General features: G+C 42.6%; 1 protein-coding gene and 1 pseudogene across 1 annotated transcript; both read left to right on the top strand.

The window, feature by feature from the left end:
- Positions 1-2735: 2735 nt before the first annotated feature.
- LOC139786769 (uncharacterized) lies at positions 2736-3572 on the top strand. The gene has a single exon (XM_071725886.1). It carries the CDS (start codon positions 2736-2738, stop codon positions 3570-3572), a length of 837 nt encoding a protein of 278 aa, XP_071581987.1.
- A 5722-nt stretch (positions 3573-9294) lies between these two features.
- LOC139786768 (uncharacterized) lies at positions 9295-10932 on the top strand (annotated as a pseudogene).
- The last annotated feature ends 13954 nt before the right edge of the window (positions 10933-24886 follow it).

Genomic DNA, 24886 nt, shown 5'->3' with positions numbered 1-24886 from the left:
TGAGTTCACCTGTACTGTAGAATGTTCAGTGGTTGCTCACTAGCAGAGTATTTCATGTACTGTAAAAAAATCTCTTATCAGTACTCTGCTAGTGAGCAACCACTGAACATTCTACAGTACAGGTAAACTCACGAAAATAAAGCACCCCGAAGCGTGAGAGGCCAGGGGAACTCACGAAAATAAAGCACCCCGAAGCGTGAGAGGCCAGGGGAACACACGAAAATAAAGCACTCCAAAGGAGATGAATTTCTACCACGTCCACGCCGTCATCTCTGGGTAACGCTAAGAGTAGAATTTCAATTAACACGGTTTGTCTGTTGTTTTTTAACAAATTAGCTACAAATTCGTAATCAGCGACCCAAAAAACCTTCCAGTAAGAGTTTTCAGATCATTTACTGGAATTTTCGTCCGTTTCTCATATTTGCATCCGCAATATTGGATCCGCCATTTTGAATTTCACAATTTTACGTTCAGATTCGTAATCAGCGACCCCAAAATTTCCCACATACTGAGTTTCACATGAATTTAGTTACTTTTCACCGTTTTATCTGCCCATGTTGGATCTGAAATTTTGAATTTATCCCTTTAAGCAGCCATAACTATGACGCCATGTTGAATTGCGCATATATGCCACACGCCTTTCGAAAGCTCTTTTCAAGACAAACATTTTCCGCCCTTGGTCATTAAAATCCGTCCATACCAATTTTGGACAGATGGGGGGTAAAAGTGACGTGGATCGTCCCATATATATATTACAACTATAATTATAAGCTTAATTTTACCAAATTTTACTTACCAATTTATATGTATTTGTGAGAATATGCTCATAACATGCACGACACGTACATTATTTAAATACCACGGCTTAGATAATATATTACGCTGCATTCTGTGGATAATTCGTTAAAGATGATTAATAAAGTATACACAGGTTTTACCTGCCTAAAAATATAAACGCTTTATACATTCTGCAAACATGTGTAAAGATTAGAAGCACATTGATCCTTCCATGATAAACACAGCAACCAAGTTAATCACAGTAGATGATTCCATAACATTTCACAAGATTCTGAAAACGGAGACAATAATAATCAACTCTCGCTTAACGGAATCTTATGGTTTGTAAATGGATTTTTTCTTTAATATCTGAGGATATTCCAGGCTTATGTAATTACTATAGATGCATAGAATATCTCATCCCCAGCTTCTATCAAGTTGAAGGAAAGTGATACTTAATAATCTAAATTAAAAACATTATAAATTAGAGTTTCGTACACAAGTAATTTTAATAGAAATGTCAACAATAGTATGTACCTTTACCAGCTGCTAAACATAACACATTAAAGGTTAGCAAACAGCAAATAATGTTCAGATTTGAAATTGGAGTCCTCACTGTAAATGCATGCCTTTACAGTGCTCCTGTAAATTACGTAGATACAGAGATACGTCATTTCTGACAGTAAAATAATTATTTATTGCGCTACACTGAAAGAAAAAGGAGCTAAATCTCTATTAAATCATTGCTAAAACATTGCTGTAAATCAGTAAACTGCAATCTCACATTATTAATAAGTAACACTAGTGTATCTTATTATGTATAAAGAGGAAGAATTAACTTCAAATTATTAAGATAAACAAGTTATTTTTTATTTGACAAAAGTGTGGCGGCATGTGCCACCAATGATACACGCCCGCGCGGCGCCTGCATTACCGGCAGTTCGCGACAACGCCGCTAGGCGTCGCATCGCCGGCGCATTCTCTCACGGTTAAAATTCCGCACCGACTAGTATAAAGGGAGACCCCCTACGGGACCAAGGCAGATATTTTCAGGCGCTAGTCGCCTAGGGTAAGAGTTCCCAAGCTCGAAAACCCACTCGGCGCGAGTCGCCAGCCACCTTTGGCGCGAGTCGCCTGGCACGAGGCGCAAGTCGCCAGCCACCTTTGGCGCGAGTCGCCTGGCACGAGGCGCAAGTCGCCAGCCACCTTCGGCGCGAGTCGCCTGGCACAAGGCGCGAGTCGCCAGCCAATCAACGGCGCTTGGTCGCCTGACAGACGTTAGACACTTACGGCAGCAGCGGGTGAATGCTCACCGACTCAAGGCGCTAGTCGCCCTTGGCAGTAGCACACGATCGCTTGCTGCCTTCCTCAACGGACAGACACCACCTGGCAAGAGGCGCCAGCCGCCAGCCAATCAGAGGCGCTTGGTCACCTGGCAAGAGGCGCAAGCCGCCAGCCAATCAGAGGCGCTTGGTCGCCTGGCATGAGGCGCGAGTCGCCGACCAATCACAGCGCTCGGTCGCTTTCAACACCAGCCGACCAATCACATCGCTCAGTCGCTTTCAACGCCCGCCGACCAATCACAACGCTTTCAACGCCTGACGGCTGATCACAGCGCTTGGACGCTCTCACGGCGCAAAGACGCCATTACCGACAGCAGGAAGTTACGGTTCTGACCATCGTTGAAAGAAGACCTTCCATCCTGGCATCCCACACCAGGACTAATAGGTTGATCGACGCTTTTATTAAACTGACATACTCCCATATGTAGATATGTAAATATACTCTATATATAAACAAATATTGGAAATTGTCGCCTACATTTCTATCCTCTCTGCGATTCACAATCCTTGGGCCAACGCCTACTCACAGTAGCAGACTAAGGTAGAAAACCGTCTTTAAGTAGCCGCGCCCATAAAATTGGTGACCCCGACGTGATCGCAAAGAGAGGTAGCAAAATGGCTCAAGGCAACGAGAGAATTCATATCACCGAGGAAAGCGTCAGCAAAGTCGCTGTACGCGTACCTCCGTTTTGGGGAGATGAACCCGAATTATGGTTCGCACAGCTGGAAGGACAATTCACACTCAGTGGAATCACCCAAGACACCACGAAGTATTCCTACGCTCTGTCTCAATTAGACTCTCGTCAGATTAAAGAAATTAAAGACGTAGTCACACAGCCCCCAGAGGCCGACAAATATGAGGCTGTAAAAAAGGCGCTCATACAGCGTATGTCCGTCTCTCAGGAACAACGGACACGACAACTCTTGGAGCTCGAGGAATTAGGAGATCGCAAGCCATCTCAATTCTTACGACACCTCCGAACTTTAGCGGGTGAGAATGTACCCGACTCTCTTCTACGGACACTTTGGCTAGGACGACTTCCTACTCAAATGCAGATGGTTCTCGCTACCCGGACGGAAGATCCGCTCAACAACGTAGCCGAACAGGCCGATCGCATCCACGAGATGACTAGCAAGGCCGTCGTGGCAGCAGCAGCTGCGCCTGCAACTAAAGAGTCTTTGGAAGCGAAGATCCAGGCTCTGACCAAACAAGTGGCCACACTCACCACACGCCTCTCAAGAGACAAGTCGAGGCAACGCGACAATGAGAAAGGCCGAAATCGAAATCGAAGTCGAAGCCGTAGTCAAAACCGCAACCGCGGTAAAGCCAAAGAAGATAACGACGATAAAAATGACAAGCACTGCTATTACCACAATCGATTTGGTGAAAAAGCAAAGAAGTGCACACAACCTTGTACATACAAGTCGGAAAAAGGCCAGGGCAGTCACTGATGGCGGCCAGTAGACCCGCCCCAAGCCCTCGCCGCCTAATCGTTACGTGCCAGGATACTAAGAAACGATTCTTAATTGACACAGGATCGGACGTGAGTGTTTATCCTCGCTCCATGGTAGCGGGACATACCACGCCAACGTCCTACGAACTCTATGCAGCAAATGGATCAGCTATCGCTACGTACGGCACAATTACACTTCAACCGGAACTAGGGTTACGACGCGCCTTTCCATGGCGTTTCATAATCGCCAACGTCACGCAGCCCATCATCGGAGCTGATTTCCTTGCCTATTACCATCTCCTTCCAGACCTACAGAAAGGTACTCTTCTCGATGGTAAAACGCACTTGCGCAAGAGAGGCACATCAGAAAAAGGGGTAGTGGAATCAATTAGAGTGTTGGCTATCGAAGACGAATACCACAGAATCTTGGCAGAATTTCCTGATATCTTAAAGGCTACTGCTAAGAGACATACGGTAAAACACAACACGCTCCACCATATCAAAACCACGGATGGCCCACCAGTGGCAAGCCGTCCTCGCCGATTAGCCCCTGACAAACTCAAGGCGGCCAAGGCTGAATTCGATCTCTTACTTCAAGAAGGAATTATTCGAGTGTCAAAAAGCCCATGGTCATCACCATTACATATGGTGCCAAAGAAAGGAGACTCCTGGAGATCTTGCGGAGATTACAGGGGAGTTAACGCTAGAACAGAAACGGATCAATACCCGATCCCGCACATCGAAGACTTCTCGCAGAACTTGCACGGAAAGAAGATCTTCTCAACCATCGATTTAGTGCGAGCATACAATCAGATACCCGTTAACCCTGATGATATTCCAAAAACGGCTATAACAACTCCTTTCGGACTCTTCGAATATCTTTTCATGCCGTTCGGGTTACGCAATGCCGCACAAACATTCCAACGCTTCATTCACGAGATCACAAGCGACTTGGATTTTTGCTATGCGTATATTGACGATATCCTTATTGCATCAGAGAACGAGGAACAACACAAGAAACATTTACGCATACTCTTCGAACGACTTCAGAAATACGGCATTTTACTCAACCCCTCTAAATGCGTTTTCGGAAAGTCAAAGGTTCTTTTCCTTGGCTACGAGGTTTCGGAGAACGGCACTCAACCTCCGCCAGAAAGAATCGAAGCAATCAAGGAGTTTCCCAAACCTGAGAACATTCAGCAGCTCCGACGGTTCCTGGGGACTCTCAACTTTTATCGCAGATTCATCCCTAAGGCCGCTAAGGACCAGGCAATTTTAAATGGCTTACTCAGCGGTCCTAAAACCAAAAAGAAGGCTCCCATAACTTGGAACGCAGAACTGGAAGCAGCCTTCATCAAATGTAAGGACAGTCTGTCTCGCGCAACTCTTTTGGCACATCCAAATCCAGAGGCGGACATCACTCTTACAACTGACGCTTCCGACACAGCTATCGGAGCAGTCATTCAACAACGGGACGGAACAGAATGGCAACCGTTGGCCTTCTTCAGTAAGAAGCTGAATCCGGCCCAACAAAAGTATAGCCCCTACGATAGAGAGCTTCTAGCAATCTACGCCGCTATCAAACACTACCGGCACATGCTAGAAGGAAGGATCTTTACGGTGTTCACGGACCACAAGCCGATCACATACGCCTTTCGACAAGATCCACTGCATAGCTCTCCTAGGCAGGCACGACACTTGCAATACATCGGTCAGTTCACTACCGATATTCGTCATATCGCGGGTAAAGACAACGTTGTCGCTGATACCCTCTCACGAATCGAGGAAATTCAGTCCGCAATCAACTTAGAAAAATTGTCACAAGCTCAAGAGGAGGATACCGAGGTGGAAGACATCTTAAAAGGGAACTCTTCACTCAAATTGACAAAAATATCAATTCCTGGAACGAGTGCAGCATTATATTGCGACACGTCAACCCCAATAGCACGTCCCTTCGTGACAAAAGAGTACAGGAGACAAGTGTTCCAATCACTGCACAGTCTATCGCATCCAGGAACCAAAGCGACGGCAAGAATAGTCGCAGAAAGGTACGTCTGGCCACGCATTAAGGCCGACTGCCAAGAATGGGCAAGAGCATGTCTCGCGTGCCAGAAATCGAAGGTCCACAAGCACAACCGATCGCCTCTAGGACAATTCGTCGGCCCTACCAAACGGTTCGAACACATTCATATGGACCTAGTTGGGCCCCTACCCATCTCAAAGGGTTATAGATACTGCCTTACAATCATCGACCGATTTACCAAATGGCCTGAAGCCATACCGGTGGCAGACATATCCGCAGAGACAGTAGCCCAGAATCTCTTCACTCACTGGATCGCAAGATTCGGTACACCTACGCGGGTCACTACGGATCAGGGAAGGCAATTCGAGGCCGACCTGTTTCGTCAGCTTACTAGGCTAACAGGCACCACGCATATACACACAACAGCCTACCACCCCGCAGCCAACGGCATGGTCGAACGTTTGCACCGACAAATTAAGACAGCCATCAAATGCCACGAAACAGAAGCTTGGACTGAAGTATTACCCGTCGTCATGATGGGCATCCGAGCAGCATTTAAGGAAGATCTCCACGCAACTCCTGCAGAACTTGTTTACGGAGAAACCATGAGACTTCCGGGAGAGTTTCTACAAGAAACTACTCAAGCCAATGAAACGAGTGACTTCCTACTGAGACTCAGGAAGACGATGAAAAGTCTACGGCCACAACCAATCAAAAGACACGGGTCACCGCCTATATTCCAGCACAAAGACCTGGCAAACACAACTCACGTGTTCCTCAGGCACGATGCACCAACACGGGCTCTGCAACCCACTTTTGACGGCCCTTACGAAGTCCTCAGCAAAGGCGAAAAGGTTTTTAAGTTACGGATTAACGGAAGAACCGTCCACGTAACTATCGACCGCCTTAAGCCTGCCTACATCTTGGCAGAGCAAGAAACAAACGACAAGCCTCAGGAGACGCTCCAGCAATCACAAGATACTCCAGCGGATACTCCACCTACGGAAACCACAACTCGGAGTGGCAGAGTGTCACGAAAAACGGTACGTTTCCAAATCCCGACTTCAAAACAACGAAGGGGGTGATGTGGCGGCATGTGCCACCAATGATACACGCCCGCGCGGCGCCTGCATTACCGGCAGTTCGCGACAACGCCGCTAGGCGTCGCATCGCCGGCGCATTCTCTCACGGTTAAAATTCCGCACCGACTAGTATAAAGGGAGACCCCCTACGGGACCAAGGCAGATATTTTCAGGCGCTAGTCGCCTAGGGTAAGAGTTCCCAAGCTCGAAAACCCACTCGGCGCGAGTCGCCAGCCACCTTTGGCGCGAGTCGCCTGGCACGAGGCGCAAGTCGCCAGCCACCTTTGGCGCGAGTCGCCTGGCACGAGGCGCAAGTCGCCAGCCACCTTCGGCGCGAGTCGCCTGGCACAAGGCGCGAGTCGCCAGCCAATCAACGGCGCTTGGTCGCCTGACAGACGTTAGACACTTACGGCAGCAGCGGGTGAATGCTCACCGACTCAAGGCGCTAGTCGCCCTTGGCAGTAGCACACGATCGCTTGCTGCCTTCCTCAACGGACAGACACCACCTGGCAAGAGGCGCCAGCCGCCAGCCAATCAGAGGCGCTTGGTCACCTGGCAAGAGGCGCAAGCCGCCAGCCAATCAGAGGCGCTTGGTCGCCTGGCATGAGGCGCGAGTCGCCGACCAATCACAGCGCTCGGTCGCTTTCAACACCAGCCGACCAATCACATCGCTCAGTCGCTTTCAACGCCCGCCGACCAATCACAACGCTTTCAACGCCTGACGGCTGATCACAGCGCTTGGACGCTCTCACGGCGCAAAGACGCCATTACCGACAGCAGGAAGTTACGGTTCTGACCATCGTTGAAAGAAGACCTTCCATCCTGGCATCCCACACCAGGACTAATAGGTTGATCGACGCTTTTATTAAACTGACATACTCCCATATGTAGATATGTAAATATACTCTATATATAAACAAATATTGGAAATTGTCGCCTACATTTCTATCCTCTCTGCGATTCACAATCCTTGGGCCAACGCCTACTCACAGTAGCAGACTAAGGTAGAAAACCGTCTTTAAGTAGCCGCGCCCATAAAAAGTATACTCACTTAACGCCACTTAGTCTAAAAGAGAACAAATATTTCGAAATTTTATGTACTGTTCGAGACTGTAAAAGCAATATAATGAAGCACTCTAATGAGAGGACGGCTTGAGGTTAGGAAATATGTCAATCGACTTCATACTTGAAGTATACGACATTAGAGTATAATACGTATCCTTATATAGATTTTTAACCTGCCTACCGCTTAATGTGCTATCTGTAAATAATTAATATAAATACATAATACGATCACAGATTTTTTAACCTCGCGTAATGCTACAGTTTTTTAGTTTATTATTGTTTTACAATCTCAAACATATATATATAAACTTTCGTATTTTATTTCCAAACGGGACCGTGTCCGATCGTTACCGTGTCCGATCGACACCGTGTGCAATCGTTACCGTGTGCAATCGACACCGTGTCCGATCGACACCGTGTGCAATCGTTACCGTGTGCAATCGTTACCGTGTCCGATCGACACCGTGTGCAATCGTTACCGTGTGCAATCGTTACCGTGTGCAATCGTTACCGTGTCCGATCGACACCGTGTGCAATCGTTACCGTGTGCAATCGTTACCGTGTCCGATCGACACCGTGTGCAATCGTTACCGTGTGCAATCGTTACCGTGTGCAATCGTTACCGTGTGCAATCGTTACCGTGTGCAATCGTTACCGTGTGCAATCGTTACCGTGTGCAATCGTTACCGTGTGCAATCGTTACCGTGTCCGATCGTCACCGTGTGCAATCGTTACCGTGTGCAATCGTTACCGTGTGCAATCGTTACCGTGTGCAATCGTTACCGTGTGCAATCGTTACCGTGTGCAATCGACACCGTGTCCGATCGACACCGTGTGCAATCGTTACCGTGTGCAATCGGCACCGTGTGCAATCGTTACCGTGTCCGATCGGCACCGTGTGCAATCGACACCGTGTCCGATCGACACCGTGTACAATCGTTACCGTGTGCAATCGGCACCGTGTGCAATCGTTACCGTGTCCGATCGGCACCGTGTGCAATCGACACCGTGTCCGAATGCAACTAAATGTGTCCGATCGGCACCGTGTCCGATCGGCACCGTGTCCGATCGACACCGTGTCCGATCGACACCGTGTCCGATCGACACCGTGTCCGATCGGCACCGTGTCCGATCGACACCGTGTCCGATCGTTACCGTGTCCGATCGGGAATGTGTCCGATCGGGAAATATTGTCGTGTCCGATTTGTAATGTGCGCAATCGGGACAATCCCGCGTACAACGGGTTGCCGCGCTCGCAGGCGCGCCGTTCGGACCATGGATTCGAACAAAGAGGATATAAAAAGAGTGAAATAAATGTTACTCATGCATCGGTACGAGCTAGACTTTATCAAATTAAAATGAGAAAAGATGAAAAAGTAAGTGATTTTTGCGAACGCTTTGATTCAATAATTAGAGAATATGAATCATGTGAAGATGCGGTACCTCTCACAGAACAAGAAATTAGATCTGCATTTTATCAGGCTGTGTCAATTAATGTACCAGAGCTGAGAAATGTAGATTTGATTAGAAGACAATCGAATCTTAAAGAAATGACAATAGATGAAATAAAGTCTTTTATGATGCAGTTAGAAGCAGAGAAGAAGAGCGAGAAATTAGAGAAAACAGAGAAACCCGAAATCAGGGTACAGAGGGCTGCCGCAGATGAAATAAAGTGCTACAGGTGCAACAAGATGGGCCACATGGCAAAAGACTGCCCGTTAGCAGAACTAGGGGCCTGGTTTTGTTACTACTGCCAGGAAGTTAGAGGTCACAAGGGTGACAGCTGTCCTAATGCCGGAGCCCAGGCGAACAGATTTAGAGGAAAAAGGTATTTAAACAAAACCGTTAATAACAATATAAAGAAAAAGGGTAGATTTGTGCAAAAAGGCACAAAAAGAGTAGATAACAAAGGGAAAATAACCAAAATACAACCAGCTAAGAAACCTATACCAACGAAAACAGCAAAAGAAGGAAAATCAGAAGAAGGTAAATTACGCATGGTTAAATTAATAGAAGATAGAGAAAGTCCGAAAGTTAGTCAATTTCATTGTAGATTCGGGTGCAACGGATCATATTGTGAATAAGAATATAATTCTGTCAAATTTTGAAAAATGTAATAATAGAGTTATTAAATGCGCGAATAAGAATGAGCTTGCAGACATTTCAATAGATGGTAAAGGAGATCTTTTGTTGTTAACAAATGAGAAAGAAAAGAAAGTCATTAAATTAACAAATGTAATTGCAACGAAGGAAGTATCCGAAAATTTACTATCTCTAAGAAAGTTGGCTGATGCAGGGTTCAGTATTTATTTAGATGATAAATTGTTCAAGGTCTATAATAAACTGACAAATAAAATAGTTTTTGAAGGAATTTATGAGAAACCAAATTGGATTATACAATTTGAGGTCAAAAATAATAATATAGAGGATAATAATAATGTAGAATATGCTGTGTATAGATGTAGAGCAGAAATTGTTCCACATTGTGAGCTTCCTGAACAATCGCAAGCAAACATTCAGACCAATGAATTATCAATTTCGGAGGGAGAGTTAGATGAGAGGGATAATGTTGGCTCTGCGATTGGGAGGGAGAATGAAGGAGAGCTCGCAAATGTGAATGAAAACATAGAACATAACAATACTGAACTCGAGCAAGTCATTAAGTTAGAGGATATACAGACAATAGAGAATATAGAAGAAATGTGTGAAAGCTCAGTAATTGAAAAAGTAAAGAAATTAGAGAAAATAAATGAGGCGATGTTATGGCATGTTAGATTAGGTCATGCGTCGTTAAACTATCTAAGACAGCTACAAAAAGTAGAAAAGAGATTAGAGACAGTTAAGTTTGATAACTCCATATTAGAGTGTGAAGTTTGTATAATGGCAAATATGGCAAAACTACCGTTTAAAGAAAACAGAAATAGAGCACAGAGAACACTACAGGTAATACATACGGACATCATGGGTCCAATAAAACCTACATCCTATCCAGGACAAAAGAGGTTTATAATCATTTTTATAGACGACTATTCTAGATTAGCGAAAGCCTACTCTCTGAAGACAAAAGATGAATCGGGAGAGGCTCTAGAGAAATATTTAATATCCGCCAGAAATCTACTAGGAAAAGAAGAAAAGCTATGCTACGTGAAGTCAGATCAAGGCAAGGAATTCACGGGAGGTGCTTTTAAAGAGGTATTAAAAAGAGAAAAGATAGAAGCCATATTTGCACCACCGTACACTCCGGAACATAATGGAGTTGCAGAAAGGTTCAACAGAACGTTGCAAGAGAAAGTAAGAACATATATGTTCGACTCGGGATTACCAAAGAGTATGTGGGAGTTGGCAGTTGACGTTGCTGTGCATGCGTACAACAGATCTCCACACAAAACTATAGAATACGAGATCCCGTTGAAGAAGTTTTCACCAGAAACAAGTTGTCACTTTGAGCAAATAAAGAGATTCGGATGCATTGGATATGCAAGAGTACCAAAGCCTAAGTCGAAATTTGATAAGAGAGCTATTAGAGGTGTGTTGGTGGGATATACCGACACTGGATATATACAGTACCCTCCATAAGTTTGGAAACACTCTATAACAGATGCCGTACGTGCGACTATTTACAGATAAATAATCACACGGCAGCGATCTGTGCAGATTTTTGGTATGAATATATCGTAAGACGTTCAAATGATGATATATATTTCCACCTGGGACACTTGCAACACTTGTACATGCCGAAAATATGTCGGATGATCATTTCGCGACACCGAAGTGCTCGGAGTTGAATTTGTTGAACAGCGAATCACAAGTCACAGGTGCACCTTTGGGAAGTTCTCCAGCAAGAATGGAAACGTATCTCGACTAAACTCCGAAAGTTGATCCACCGTATGCTGAGAATATGCAAGGCAGTCATTAAGGCAAAAGGTGTGGTTACTTTGAGGAATGTAAAATTTAATGGAAATTCTTTATTTTAAAAGCCTGTCGGATAACGTATGTATGTATGTATACCTTTATTTTAGTTTTCTTTAGTTAAATAAACACTTACAAAGCAAAATATATTGATTTTATTATGTACTATTTCCTGTATATTGCATTTTATAGAGTGTTTCCAAACTTATGGAGGGTACTGTACTCTGGCATCCAAGCATAAGAAAATTTATAGAGTCCCGACACATTCGATTTAATGAAAAAGTAACATATAAAAATGTATATCAAAACAGTCAGACAGAAGAAGAAAAAGACTCAAATAAAAATTGGATGAAAGAATTCGTAGAAGACGAGGAAAAGGGAGAACAGAAACTAGAGATTCCAGAGAAAAGGAAAAGAGGAAGACCGAGAAAACAAACAACACAATTAGACGAACAGAAACAGAAGGTCAAACGAAAGGAAAGTGAAACTCCAATGACTAGAAGTAAAACCAAAAGAAAACTAGAAGATAATGGAGATACTAATGCGCGGAGACTAATAGAAGATATTAGCTTTGCTAATTATACTACTGTGAAAAATATTCAACAGAATATAGAGAATGAAGATGAATTGAGTCGATGTCTTCTAGCATCATTACATAGAGAGCCCTCGACATATGAAGAGGCGATGACAAGCAGCGAAAGAGAAAACTGGAAAAATGCTGTAATAGAAGAACTTGAGTCTATGCAAACCAATCAAGTATGGACGCTTGTTGATAGACCGACAGAAATGTTAGATGGTAAACGAGCTAACATTATAGATTCAAGATGGGTATTCAAGAGAAAATTAGAAGCAGATGGATCAACCAGATATAAAGCGAGACTGGTGATAAGAGGATGTAAAGACAAAAACGTGTATGATCTGAAAGAGACATATGCACCGGTTTCGAGATTGTCATTGGTTAGATCTATACTGGCAATAATAAACAAGTTTAATTTATATACCTGTCAATTAGACGTGAAGACTGCATTCCTGAATAGAACTCTAGAAGAAGAAGAAATATATATGGAAATTCCAGACGGAGTAGACGTGGATGAAAACACCAAGAAGACCAAGGTGTGTAAATTAAATAGAGCTTTGTATGGATTGAAGATAAGTCCGAAAAGATGGTGTAAGAGATTTTTAGAAGAGGCTCAGAAACTTGGATTGGAAAATGACCTACATGAGCCATGCCTGTTCACGTGGAGGAAAGAAGGCAAAATAGTGGTCGTACTACTTTATGTAGACGATATGTTAATTGCAAGTAATGACAAGGAGAAATTAGAGAAAATGAAAAAGAAATTGAGTGAAATATTTGAGACGAAGGATCTTGGAGAACCCAAGAACTTTCTGGGAATAACAATAGAGCGAAACAAAGAAGAAAGATATATGAGCATTCATCAGACGAGATATACTGAGAGCATATTGGAAAAGTTTCATATGAATGAATGCAAACCTCAGAGTACTCCTATGGTCACCAGAAAAGTGAGCAATAAAAATAAAAAGAGTAAATTGGAAAAAAAGAGTATTGGAGAGGAAATTAGAAGAGTACCTTATAGAGAAGCTATAGGAAGCTTGATGTATCTGGCGAATGCTACACGACCTGATATCGCTTTTGCAGTAAACTATTTAGCAAGAAGACAACTAGAGCCCACAGGAGAAGACTGGCAATATGTAAAAAGAGTCTTCAGATATCTTAGAGGAACTGCGAATCGAGGATTAATATTTAAAGGTGAAACAGATGAGTTAGAGTCACTGACAGACGCTAGTTTCAGAGACTGCATTGATTCTACATCCACTGGAGGATACATTATCAAATTATTTGGAGATGTGATAGCATGGAGAAGTCATAAACAGACATATGTTACACTATCTACCTGTCAAGCAGAGTATCTAGCAATGAGTGAGGCCTGTCAAGAAGTAATCTCATTAGACAAGTCGCTCAGGTATGTTGTTGGAAGAACATTCTTGCCTGCAACAATCTGGTGTGACAACAGAGCAGCAGGAAACTGCACTAAGAAGGATGGAAGTCACAAACTTAAAATGTTTGATGACAACTTAGAGGAAATAAAGAAAAACTTAGAAGAGAGAAAAGAAACTGGAAACAGAAAACACATGGCTGACACTCATGGAGATTTTATCAAGCAGTGTGTTGACCAAGGGAAGGTGAAAGTCGAATGGATTGAGACCAAAGAGAATTTGGCAGACATTATGACAAAACCTTTACCTTTAGAAGCATTTGCATATCTAAGAGATAAGATAATGAATGTAGATTTTGAACAGAATTAGAGATTAATTTTACTCGATAACTGATTCTTGTTGTGTTTCAGATAAAGACTAAACTTAGAGAAGGACCACAGATCGTTCGCACAAAGGGAGGGAGTATTGAGAGCCGGGCTTTGAACAAACGATGCGCTCCCGCCTCTAGAGAGGGCAGCTCCTGTGTGGCGCGCGTTCTAAGCGCCACTCGTGCGTTACGGTCGTTGTCTGCGTGCGGTCGTCACGGTCGTGTGCATAAGAGCCTTGACCATCGCTGAGTCAAGACGTGTTGTGTGATATTCTCGTGAATATAATAAAGAGTTCTAACAGTATAAAGACTACATACAGTTTGTGTCCTGCCCATCTCATCGTCTCGCGTATCATTCTGAGAGATATTTACTATATAAATATTAACACTGCGTACTTTTTTTATACCCTTTTTAAACACACACCAAGCAACTACAATATTACATCAATATTACTGTTAGTACTTACTGAGTATTGTTTTTCTCTATTTTGAACTTCTTAAAATCTTGTATATATAGAGTAGAAGAAATCCATTGTCCCGGTCTACAATAGATTAGGTGTTTTAAGCCTTATAAGCCCAAAATTTGACCAATTACAGTCGAATGTGAGGAGAATTTGACTGTGACTGGTCATTTTCTTAGGACTGGGCGCTTAAAACGCCTATTGATTGATTATATATGGGACGTTCCACGTCAACCGGATCAGTGCTGCGGCCAAAATTTAAAGCAACGAAAAAATACGTATGAGGTCTCAATTTAAAGCTTGAACAAAGAGCTACAAAAAGCCATATGCGCCTTAGCAAAAATCAAGATGGCGACGTCAATACGGCGGCCATAAACTCAAAATTTTTGATCAATCAACCGGCTCAGTGCTGCCGCCAAAATGTTCAGCGACAAATAAATTCGTATAAGGGCTTATTTTGAAGCTCGAACTGAAAACTTTTAAAAGCCGTATGCACATTTGCAAAAATCAAGATGCCGGGTCCAAGATGGCCGACTTTTCGTCAAAATTTGATGTCAATGCCTTTAAAAACACCAGATTTGTTTGAAAATTTATCGACAGGGATTTTGAACGTCACTTCTCTCAAATCTGGTGTGATAGGTTCCAAATCACAAAATGGCGGATCCAAGATGGCCGACTTTTCGTCAAAATTTGATGTAAAAGCCTTAAAAAACACCAGATTTGTTTGAAAATGGATCGACAGGGATTTTTAAGGTCACTTATCTCAAATCTGGTGTGATAGGTTGCAATTTACGTAATGGCGATCCAAGATGGCCGACTTATGACTAAAATTTGTATCGATTGCCTCTAAGAACACCGGATCTCGTTGCAAAAGGATTTATGGAGGTTTCTAATATTGGGATTTTCACTCGTGACGTAGCCGTGACGTCACAAGGCCAAGATGGCTGGCCTATTCCTGAAAATTGTACGCAAACATATGATCTGAGGTGGTTTGTCGTGCCTTTTAAACGCGTGTGATAAAAATATGTACTTAAATATAAAATAAATATGTGCATTTGCACAGTGCACCCCTTCCTCAAGGAATTTCATGGAAGGAGAAAATTTTGTTGTGCTTTGGACATTTATTAACATGCGGGATAACCTCTCAAGATGATGACAAATGGCATTTAACTGCATATTGCCTTCAAATGTCAGATGTTAAAGGTGCATCTCACGAAATAAACATAGTGATATTGAAACCAGGGAAAATATCATCCGCAAAATGTAGTTGCAAAGCAGGGATGAGTGCAAAATGCAAACACACGGTTGCAGTTTTGCTATATTGTAATCGGTAAGTACATATAAAAGTTATTAATGTATGTTAACAATAACACATGTAGTAGTATGCTGTTTCTAATCAATGTAAACTTTTAGACATGATGTCGATAAATTTGAGAATATTTCCTGCACCGATAAAAAATGCATCTGGAACGTACAACACAGCGCGGCTGTAGATGGGTATAAATCTGCACCTCTGGAAGATCATAAGTGTTTCAATATTTGTGAGAAGAAATCAACTTTTCTCACATGTGTTATTGTTAACATACATTAATAACTTTTATATGTACTTACCGATATGTACTTACCGTACTCGCGAAAAGTAATGCCCCCCTTCCAACTATAATAAATACACAACACTCTAGGAACGTTAACCTTTCATTTCATATCACATTTTCCGGGCTAACTACATTTGACCTACATGCATGAACCATCTTAAACAGATTTATAGACGTTTCGGTCTATTACGAGACCATCTTCAGTGTAGAGTTACAAGAATAGTGAATCGGTTAAATAATTATCGCATGGTTATAGTTGCAAAATTAGAAGTTACGCATTATAAACATAATAACCAAAATTATATGTAATAAAATTGAAGAAACGCATATACATATAATGAAGCCCGCGTATAAATATAAATAATGCTGACACCTTGTTACGGCTCTACACTGTTGGAAAATTTGTGTTAAATATAACATAAATCACATGTCCCAAACGGTCCACTCAAATTTTTGTGTTAATTTAACATAATATGAATGTGTTAAATGATAACACCGATACTATGTTAAAATATTTCAACAGAAAGGAAATGTAATTCTGATCGTAATTTGAGGTTAATTATGTGTACAATTAACATAACTTTTATGTCGAAGTAAGCTTGTGAGATAAAATCAACACTCTTTTTCTGTAAATTTTTATTCCCACTTCTGTTATAGAGTAAAATCAACACTCTTTTTCTGTAAATTTTAACATATTTAATAAATACGTCCAAATTGTGTTACTTTACCCACTCGGCATGTAATATTTCAGAAACATTTCTGCAAAATTCCATTTGAAATATTACATCTTTCATTAATATTTCAGAAATATTTCACGACCGTTTCTACATCATTTCGGCAATGTTTCAATGTCCGCAATTATTTCAAATGCGACCATGCTGAAAGATTTCGTCAATATTATTAAATATTTCTCAAATATATCTACGAAATATTGCAGAAACACTTCAGAGATATTTCAAATACATTTTACACTAAAAAAATGTTTCGTATTAGCAAACAAAATTTTCTTACTGACGCAAAAACTATTTGTTGATATGTGAAAAATAAAATATTTTATTACTGGAACAAAAAAAAATATATTAAGCCGTATATGTGCGTATAGCCGTCGCGCGTTTGTCCGAAGAAATCCGCTCTCTCAGCCGGTCACCCATCCAAGTAGTATACCGGCGCCTTGTCGCTTGACATCGAAGATCGAACAGGGTAGTGGTGATCCTATGACTCTGACGCTTCTTTCTTTCTTATACTTGCTTATTTTGGTGAGCATAAAGCTATCGCATAACAATATTAACAATACAGATATACGAATAAATCTTTTTTGCCAGTCAGCGTCGAATATTATTTTATATTAAATATTTTTAAATATTTTATATTTTATATTAAAAATGCCATATGACAAAATTTGGAATATCAGAAAATTCTTAATAAAAGAGAAAAAATGCAATAATTATATAATAATAAATTTAATTTTTTATAAGTTCTAAAGTCTGTCAGCAACTTTTCGGAAATATTACAAATGCAATGTTGTATGTGAAACATTCAAAAATATAACGCGTGCAATGCAAACGTAATAATAGTTTTATCATGTATCAGAAATGTTTCTAAACCATTACATCTGCAATATTTCTTCCGCAATATTGTAGAAAATTCACTGCTTGCAATTCAATTTTTCATTACCGACGCAATTTTTCAGAAATTTTTCACAAATATTTTAAATGCAATGTTGCGTTTGATATGTTACAGAAATATTATTCGTGCAAAGTAAACGTAATAATACTTTTATAATGGTTTAGAAATGTTTCTGAAATATTGCATCTGCTACATTTTTTTTGCAATATTACAGAAACTTATAAATATTGTAAACAACTTTCTGAAAGATTTCAGACATATTGTTAATGCAATATTACAAAAAAACATGGTGCAGGTACATTTTTGAAATATTTTAGATGCATAGTTACAAATGAAATGTTAATGAAATATTTCTACATTATTTCCGAATATTTCAATATTTCAGCAACATAACATGCCGAGTGGGTAACATATTTTTTAAATTATTTTAATAATTTTACATTTTAAATTTGTTAACTTCAATTAACATAGCAGGCATATGTTAAATCTACACATGTATGTGTTGATTATTTTACACAAAAATTTTAACAAGGACCTTTTTTAACAAAACCACAAAAATTTTCCAACAGTGTATGCTCTATATATTTTCAACTGATTCTTTAATCGTCTGAGCCTTTATTACCTACTTATATTTATACGCGGGCTGTAATATGCGCTTCTTTAATTTCATTAGATATAATTTCGGTTATTATGTTTATAATGCGTAACTTCTAAAACAACCTGGCTTCGAAACGCGGATCTAGCTCGCGGCTGGGCTGGGTTCGAAGGAGGCGCGGAGGAACGGACGCGAGGCGAGGTTGGCAAAATGAAGCGTATCGGCGTGGGTAACAAATAACAAGAGTTTATTCGAGAATAAAGGCTCGCGATATTTACAATGGATTGATACTGAATTTACAATGATTCGTGTTGCGCGGGATACGATGATCGGTTGGTCGCGGGCGGCGCGATGCAGGATGCAATGATCGGCGTGCCGCGGGTGGCGCGAGGTAAAGCGCGGTACGTACGGGCGGAGCCCGTACTTTCGGCGGTCTCGCGGACCGAATCGCGTGACAATATGTATCGGCGCGGGCGAGGCCGGTTTTCCGGGCGTCGCGGATCAGAGCGCGGGAAAACTGGCGCGGAGCGCGGAAGCGGCGAGGAGATCGCGCGGAGCAGGATCGATTTGGCGCGAGTCCGACCACCGAGAAGCGCTCGGTGGAGGCAGAGTACGGGGCTCTACCCCCGAGGGCGGCTGCAAGCGGCAAGATCGAGGAAACGGCGCGAGACCAACCACCGAGAAGCGCTCGGTGGAGGAAGAGTACGGCGGCTCTACCCCCGATGAAAGGCTGCTAGCGTCTGGAGATGGAGCGGTATCCGGCGAGAAGCGCTCGGTGGAGGCAGAGAAGCGCTCTGCCCCCGTTCGGATAACTCTGCGTGTAAGAAAGCTGGTCGTGTGCTGAGACTCGCTCGGCGAAGACAGAGTACGCCGGAGGCCCTCTACCCTCGTTCTGACTTGCTTGGATAAGCGGATACGGGAATTCAGGATCGATAGTAGTAGGTAAACAATATATGTTCTAACCCACCGCGGGGGTATCGGGTTACACAAGGGTATCGGATTTCGCGGGGAGGGTCGGGGGGGGGGTACCGCGTTTTCGGGCGCCGCGAGGAGGGGGAAAGGGGAACCGCGTTGTCTGCCGCGCCGCGGGCGGGGGAGGGGGGTACCGCGTTTTCGGGCGCCGCGAGGAGGGGGAGGGGGGAACCGCGTTGTTTGCCGCGCCGCGAGGAGGGGGAGGGGGAACCGCGTTTTCGCCGCGCCGCGGGGAGGGGAGGCTGCGTTCGCGTTTTCGCCGCGCCGGTACGTGGAATTAAATAAATTTATATTATACATAGAAAATTTGCTTACCACCGCTGGATTTGAATCAGAAACCCCCGGCTCGTGAGTCAGTCACATTCCGCACTGTGTGACACAATATTGATGAATACGTTTTGTATTGTCTATATATGTTACAGTTATTGTTAGCAGTAGAGTCTCTTAGCAGTATAGGCCATAGTCTCTTAATTTTAGACAATAATATATACACTTAAAATAGTTAAAAAAATACTATTTCAAAGCAGTTAAAATTTACACAAAAACACACATAGGACACAGATTACATGGTAAAATTAAATATAATGGGTCTCCACATGACGAACAGAAGAGACCGTCCATTAGTATATAAGGCCTGGTGTCATGTTTACGATAAACGTACAGCATTGAGAATAATCCACTGATTCTCACAATGCATGACGCACAAAACTTCACCTGTCCTGGAGTGAAATAACAGTATGTGCAGCACATCTTTGTCAGAGGATTTAACGCATTAATTTCAGCTTGATTCAACACTCTGAAAATTTCATCCGGAATATCCTCATCAGCCATTTCACTATCATAACATGAATCGTCTGACAATATAGCATCATCATCAACTTCCATTCCTTCCTCTTCATTCACTTCTATTTCTTCAGGCACTTCCATTTCTTCATCGTTTGCTTCAACTTCCATTCTTTCTTCTCCTTCAAACTGCAATTCTTCGAAATCCATTTTATATACACTCTGTTCCACTCACGCGCTAAAATATAAACTTTGGAAAATATCCGAAGTTTCTTTTCCAATCAAATTCGCTGTTGAGAAACTCCCGGTTCGATCGGAGATCGGCGATTCCCAATTCGCGACGGATCAAATATCGCGCTACGTCGACTCCCCACAATTTCAATCTGCAACAATTTCTCATGCGCGGTTCGCTGATTTTCACGATTTTGAATTTACAATTGAGCACCGGTTTGCACAATTTTATGTACTCGTCGCTCATATCGCGTTAAAAAGAAAAAATCGCGGTATTGCACTCACGACTTCTAGTCCTCGACTACTGAGCGTACCATCAAATTCATCCTTCTATATCCCACTATTGTCACATCGTTTGTTTATCATATCTAATTTCACCATGATCTCAGCATCCATACATTTGGGCCTTACGAAAAATCTACAATGTGCAGTTTTGCACGTGTGCGATGAAGTCACCGCGAGACACGTATGTTCATGAAAACGATATCGCGCCATTAACTTTCAATGGTTTAATCTGTATAACTGCTATTGAACCGCTATCAAACTTCTTTAAAACAGCTATCAAACAACAACTAAAAACAGCTATCAAACAACTAAAAACAACTAAAAACAACTAAAACAGCTTTAAAAACATCTATCAAACAACTATCAAACAACTAAAAACATCTTTAGAAACAACTAAAAACAACTAAAAACAACTATCAAACAGCTATCAAACAACTAAAAACAACTAAAACAGCTTTAAAAACAGCTATCAAACAACTATCAAACAACTAAAAACAGCTTTTGAACAGCTAAAACAGCTTTTGAATAGCTTTTAAACAACTAAAACATCCATATTATATTACAAACTATGTGGGAAAAGGAAATAAAACATTTTATATATACATATATAGTTTATTTTAAAAAAATTATAATTTTTTCTGGTGTCGCGACCACCAGTTACATATTTTTAATACATTTTGTAATGCGCAATTCTTAACATGTTTTTCACATCTTATAGTATTAGTAACATCTAGATTATTTAAAGATTCGATATCTTCGTAATCGGCATCCAAAGTCTCAATGTTTAGATTTTTTCTAGCTTTATTCTCAAGTAGATCCACCAGCCATTCTCGTTTCTGGCATCCCTTGACGTACACAAGAGTCGACGTCTCGTCGCCCTCTCCAAGCACGGCCGATGTAATTAAATGTTTCGCCATGCTGTATGGCACGTTTCCATCCTCCCATCGTAGTCCATGGTGATTTGCAATCAACCAAGAAGCGCATGATTTGTCGGATTTCGTGAGGAGACTCCATGGCATGGGACATGTAAAAATGTAATGCGCCAAAACGGTCCCGTTTCTCAGAACCGCCACCTCCTTTACGACAAATTTCATCCCGATGGTGAAGCCTTGCAGATCGACAAACGTTGGTACGATCATGACGAAACGACGGAGCAATCTGTATCTTATCGCGGTACATCAGTGTATCTTATATCGCAATACCCGCTGATATTGCAATTTACATGATTTTGCGCACTACGTTTGACAATGGACAGTATTCGATTACGCGATCATGCAAAATGAGACAATAGGCGGTAGTATTTGCCGGTACATTCTCTTTGCAGTCAAATTCTATTCGCACATCCACGGTGGCGCTCTTGACAGATTCGTTTTGTCGCGAGCAATCGATGACAACAAAAGGTCCTTCCATCAGGAATGTATACAAGCTGCAAAGCGTATCACTGGAATCGTATCCGTAATAAGCTTTACGAAAACGCGCATACATATCGAAAAGGACGGCGTATCGATTTTTGCCAAAATCCAGATTCAAGTCGTCGTACGGATAAAATTCAGAGTTTAGATAAAGTTTCACGTTGGTCAAGTTACAGTCATCGAATACGCTAACATTTTGAGACATGATATTCTTGCGCCCGGTCTGCAGCGCAAAGATAACGTATCGCGGCTTCTCCAGCTGAGTCGCCGTTTTGACGGCCCACGAATGCTTGGTCGTGCTCTGCAACATGGGGTACGCAAAAGCCCAGCAACCTCTTGAGCGGTACGCAAAAGTTGAAGTATCCTTCCGGTATGCTCGATGAAACGTCCCATCCAGCATTCCGCATGAGTTGAGAATCATTATACGATAGCGATACATAGTTCTTGATGGTACTGGTTGTTCCAACGTTTCTGTTGCGATCAATCTCCACACCGTTGAGCTCGTATCGAATCTCATCGAACATGAACGCTGCACAATTATTCGCAAGCGTTGCCTGAGACTCGTCATTCCTTTTCTTTATCGTCAATCTTCCTTCAACGTAGAGAAAGCTCTCGCACGGCAACGTGTATAAATCCTGTTGTTGTATGGGTATTCTTATCTCATCGTTATGTCCAAACGTTGTGTTGGCGTACGGATTGTACGTGTGTGTCTCAATCTTGACGACGCTGTCGTCAAAGATCGGTTCACCTCCAATGTTTAAGATATTAGCCATTTCGTACGACGAAACCCAATGATTTCAGAAATTCAACGTTCGACGCAGTGAGTTTCTTCTTTGGCGATCGGATTGTCTCTCTAATTTTGTTTCTCGTCTGTTGCACCTGCTCAGCTTCGTTCAGTACGAGCATCTCACGTTATCGCTGTCGTCTTCGTACATGCAGTCTAACGGTGATCTCCTCTCCACGAAAATCAATCAATCGGCCGTCCTGATCCACGACGCGAAGCGTCAAGTCCGAAATGCTCCGTACGATGATCGGAAGGTAAATGATCTGTGCCGGCGTTTCCGATATCTTATATCCTGGAGGCACACTCGGTGAAAACTCGTGTATCGTGTGCACGTACTTGTCGTTGCTGTACGCACCCGCGGTCACGTTACACTCTATGCGAATGATGTTTACGTTGATGATATTTATCGGAACATCCGATTCGTGCCATTGTCGCGACTCCAGCACGCGATTCGCTGAAAATCCCAGCAGCGATCCAATGTTGTTCGGTTTGGTGAAATTTATCCGATAAGCGCACTTGATCTCGCTCTTCATCGTATTGTTATTAGCCCGAATAATAATCAATGGGTGCGATTCATCTTCGTTTATCGAGACATTATTGGATTGATCCCATAAAAGAGCGCGTTTCAGATACATGTCTATATCACGCAGTTCGTACGATCCTTCGGGAATGGTAATCTCCTTGTCGTCGTCATAGTAGAATTTATTGTTCGACGAATTTACATTCGGTATCGTGTGATAGGTTTCAAAATCTGTCAGACCGAGCTCGTAATCGCCATCGCTCAAATCCACGGCGGGAAAGTAGCTTACCGCGAGGATGCTGCTCTTGCCGGTGAGCGCAAATGTCAGTGACATGTTTGAATGAATACTGAGATTAAACAGCGTAACGCCGGTCTTTAAATTGATTGTCAGCCGACTGTAGAAAACGCAGACACAGTTGTCCACAATTGCTCTGATCGTATCGCTGATATGGCGTGCGATTGTACTCTATTACATTGTTCTTTAGATACTGCGCCAATTCTCTCGGTGGTCGAAGATTGCCAAAACTGTCGAAATATATGGCACGATCTTCCCTCTTCGCGTACGCCACCCAGTGAGTACCCGGTCCCTCAGTATTATCCAAATTCACGATACCGCTCTCGTTTCGACGTACACCGCCGATCGGTAACGAGTCGCGCATGAAAATACCTCGAAAATATGGAATGTGCATACGTTTTGCCAATTGTTGCAGTTGTACGTTGGTAGTTACGCCCTGGGGAATTTTTAGCGTCTCTTCGACGTTTTTTTTTTCTCGAGACTCCCCGTCCGCGTTTGTTTGGAGCGAGATAAAGTCCGTGACCTTCCATGGCGCGATTGTGACGTTGCATCTCTTCCAGCTGACGTCGCGCGGCTTTGTTATCGTTCACGGCCTTTGCGACTCCCGCCGCTCCGCCGACCAACGAACCGAGAACCCCTAATAACGGCAGGATCGGTAGGATACCACCGCGTTTCGCTATCGGAAGTATTCGCTTGTTCTTCTTCTTTTTCTTCGTTTTCAAACCCATACCGAGTTTCGTTTTAGCCTTTATGGCCGCCCAGACGGCTGTAGCTGCAGCTCTCTCTCCGAGAGTCGAATCGTTCGCGGTGACACGTTTTCGCGCTTTCGCGGCAAGTATATTGTCTGCCACGTGTCGTTCTGCGAGATCGCTGCTACGCGAGTAGGCTATGTCGTGCTCGCGACACGCTGCGTCCAATGGATTAATACCCTGATCACCTCTTGCCAATCGTGTTTCTAAATGAGTTCCCGGACCGCAAAATTGATAGCCGGGAATGTGTAATTCGATCGGAAGCGCGTTTATCGCGCAATTCAACAGACCTCGACCTATCTTCGGCGGCATTCGCCACAGTTTTTTATCAACGGCGGCGGACCGTCGATGTGCGTTTGCTGACACGACAAATTATAATGTATTAAACAGCGACGGTATTGCTGAACCTCCGAATCTGCCTTGATATGTTCGGGAAGCTTATCCCACAAATAATCTATATGATTATAAAACTGCCGTAGTAGAATGACCTTTGGTATATACTTTAACTGCTCGGCGGTTAAATCGTAAATATCGCTGTTATCCGACACGAGCAAAAACATTTTAAAGACTGAGCATCTCAGCTCTACGCGCCTCTATAAATA

This window comes from Temnothorax nylanderi, unplaced genomic scaffold (genome assembly GCF_030848795.1).
Source record: "Temnothorax nylanderi isolate EJ_2023f unplaced genomic scaffold, tnyl_v1.0 TNYL_tig1144_pilon, whole genome shotgun sequence".
NCBI classification, from domain to species: Eukaryota; Metazoa; Arthropoda; class Insecta; order Hymenoptera; family Formicidae; genus Temnothorax; species Temnothorax nylanderi.
Note: the sequence above shows the minus strand (reverse complement) of the source record. Positions and strands in the feature narration are given on the sequence as shown.

What these genes read in the sequence shown, in the direction of transcription:
- LOC139786769 (XM_071725886.1), top strand. Translation starts at nt 2,736, where the DNA reads ATGGCTCAAGGCAACGAGAGAATTCATATCACCGAGGAAAGCGTCAGC.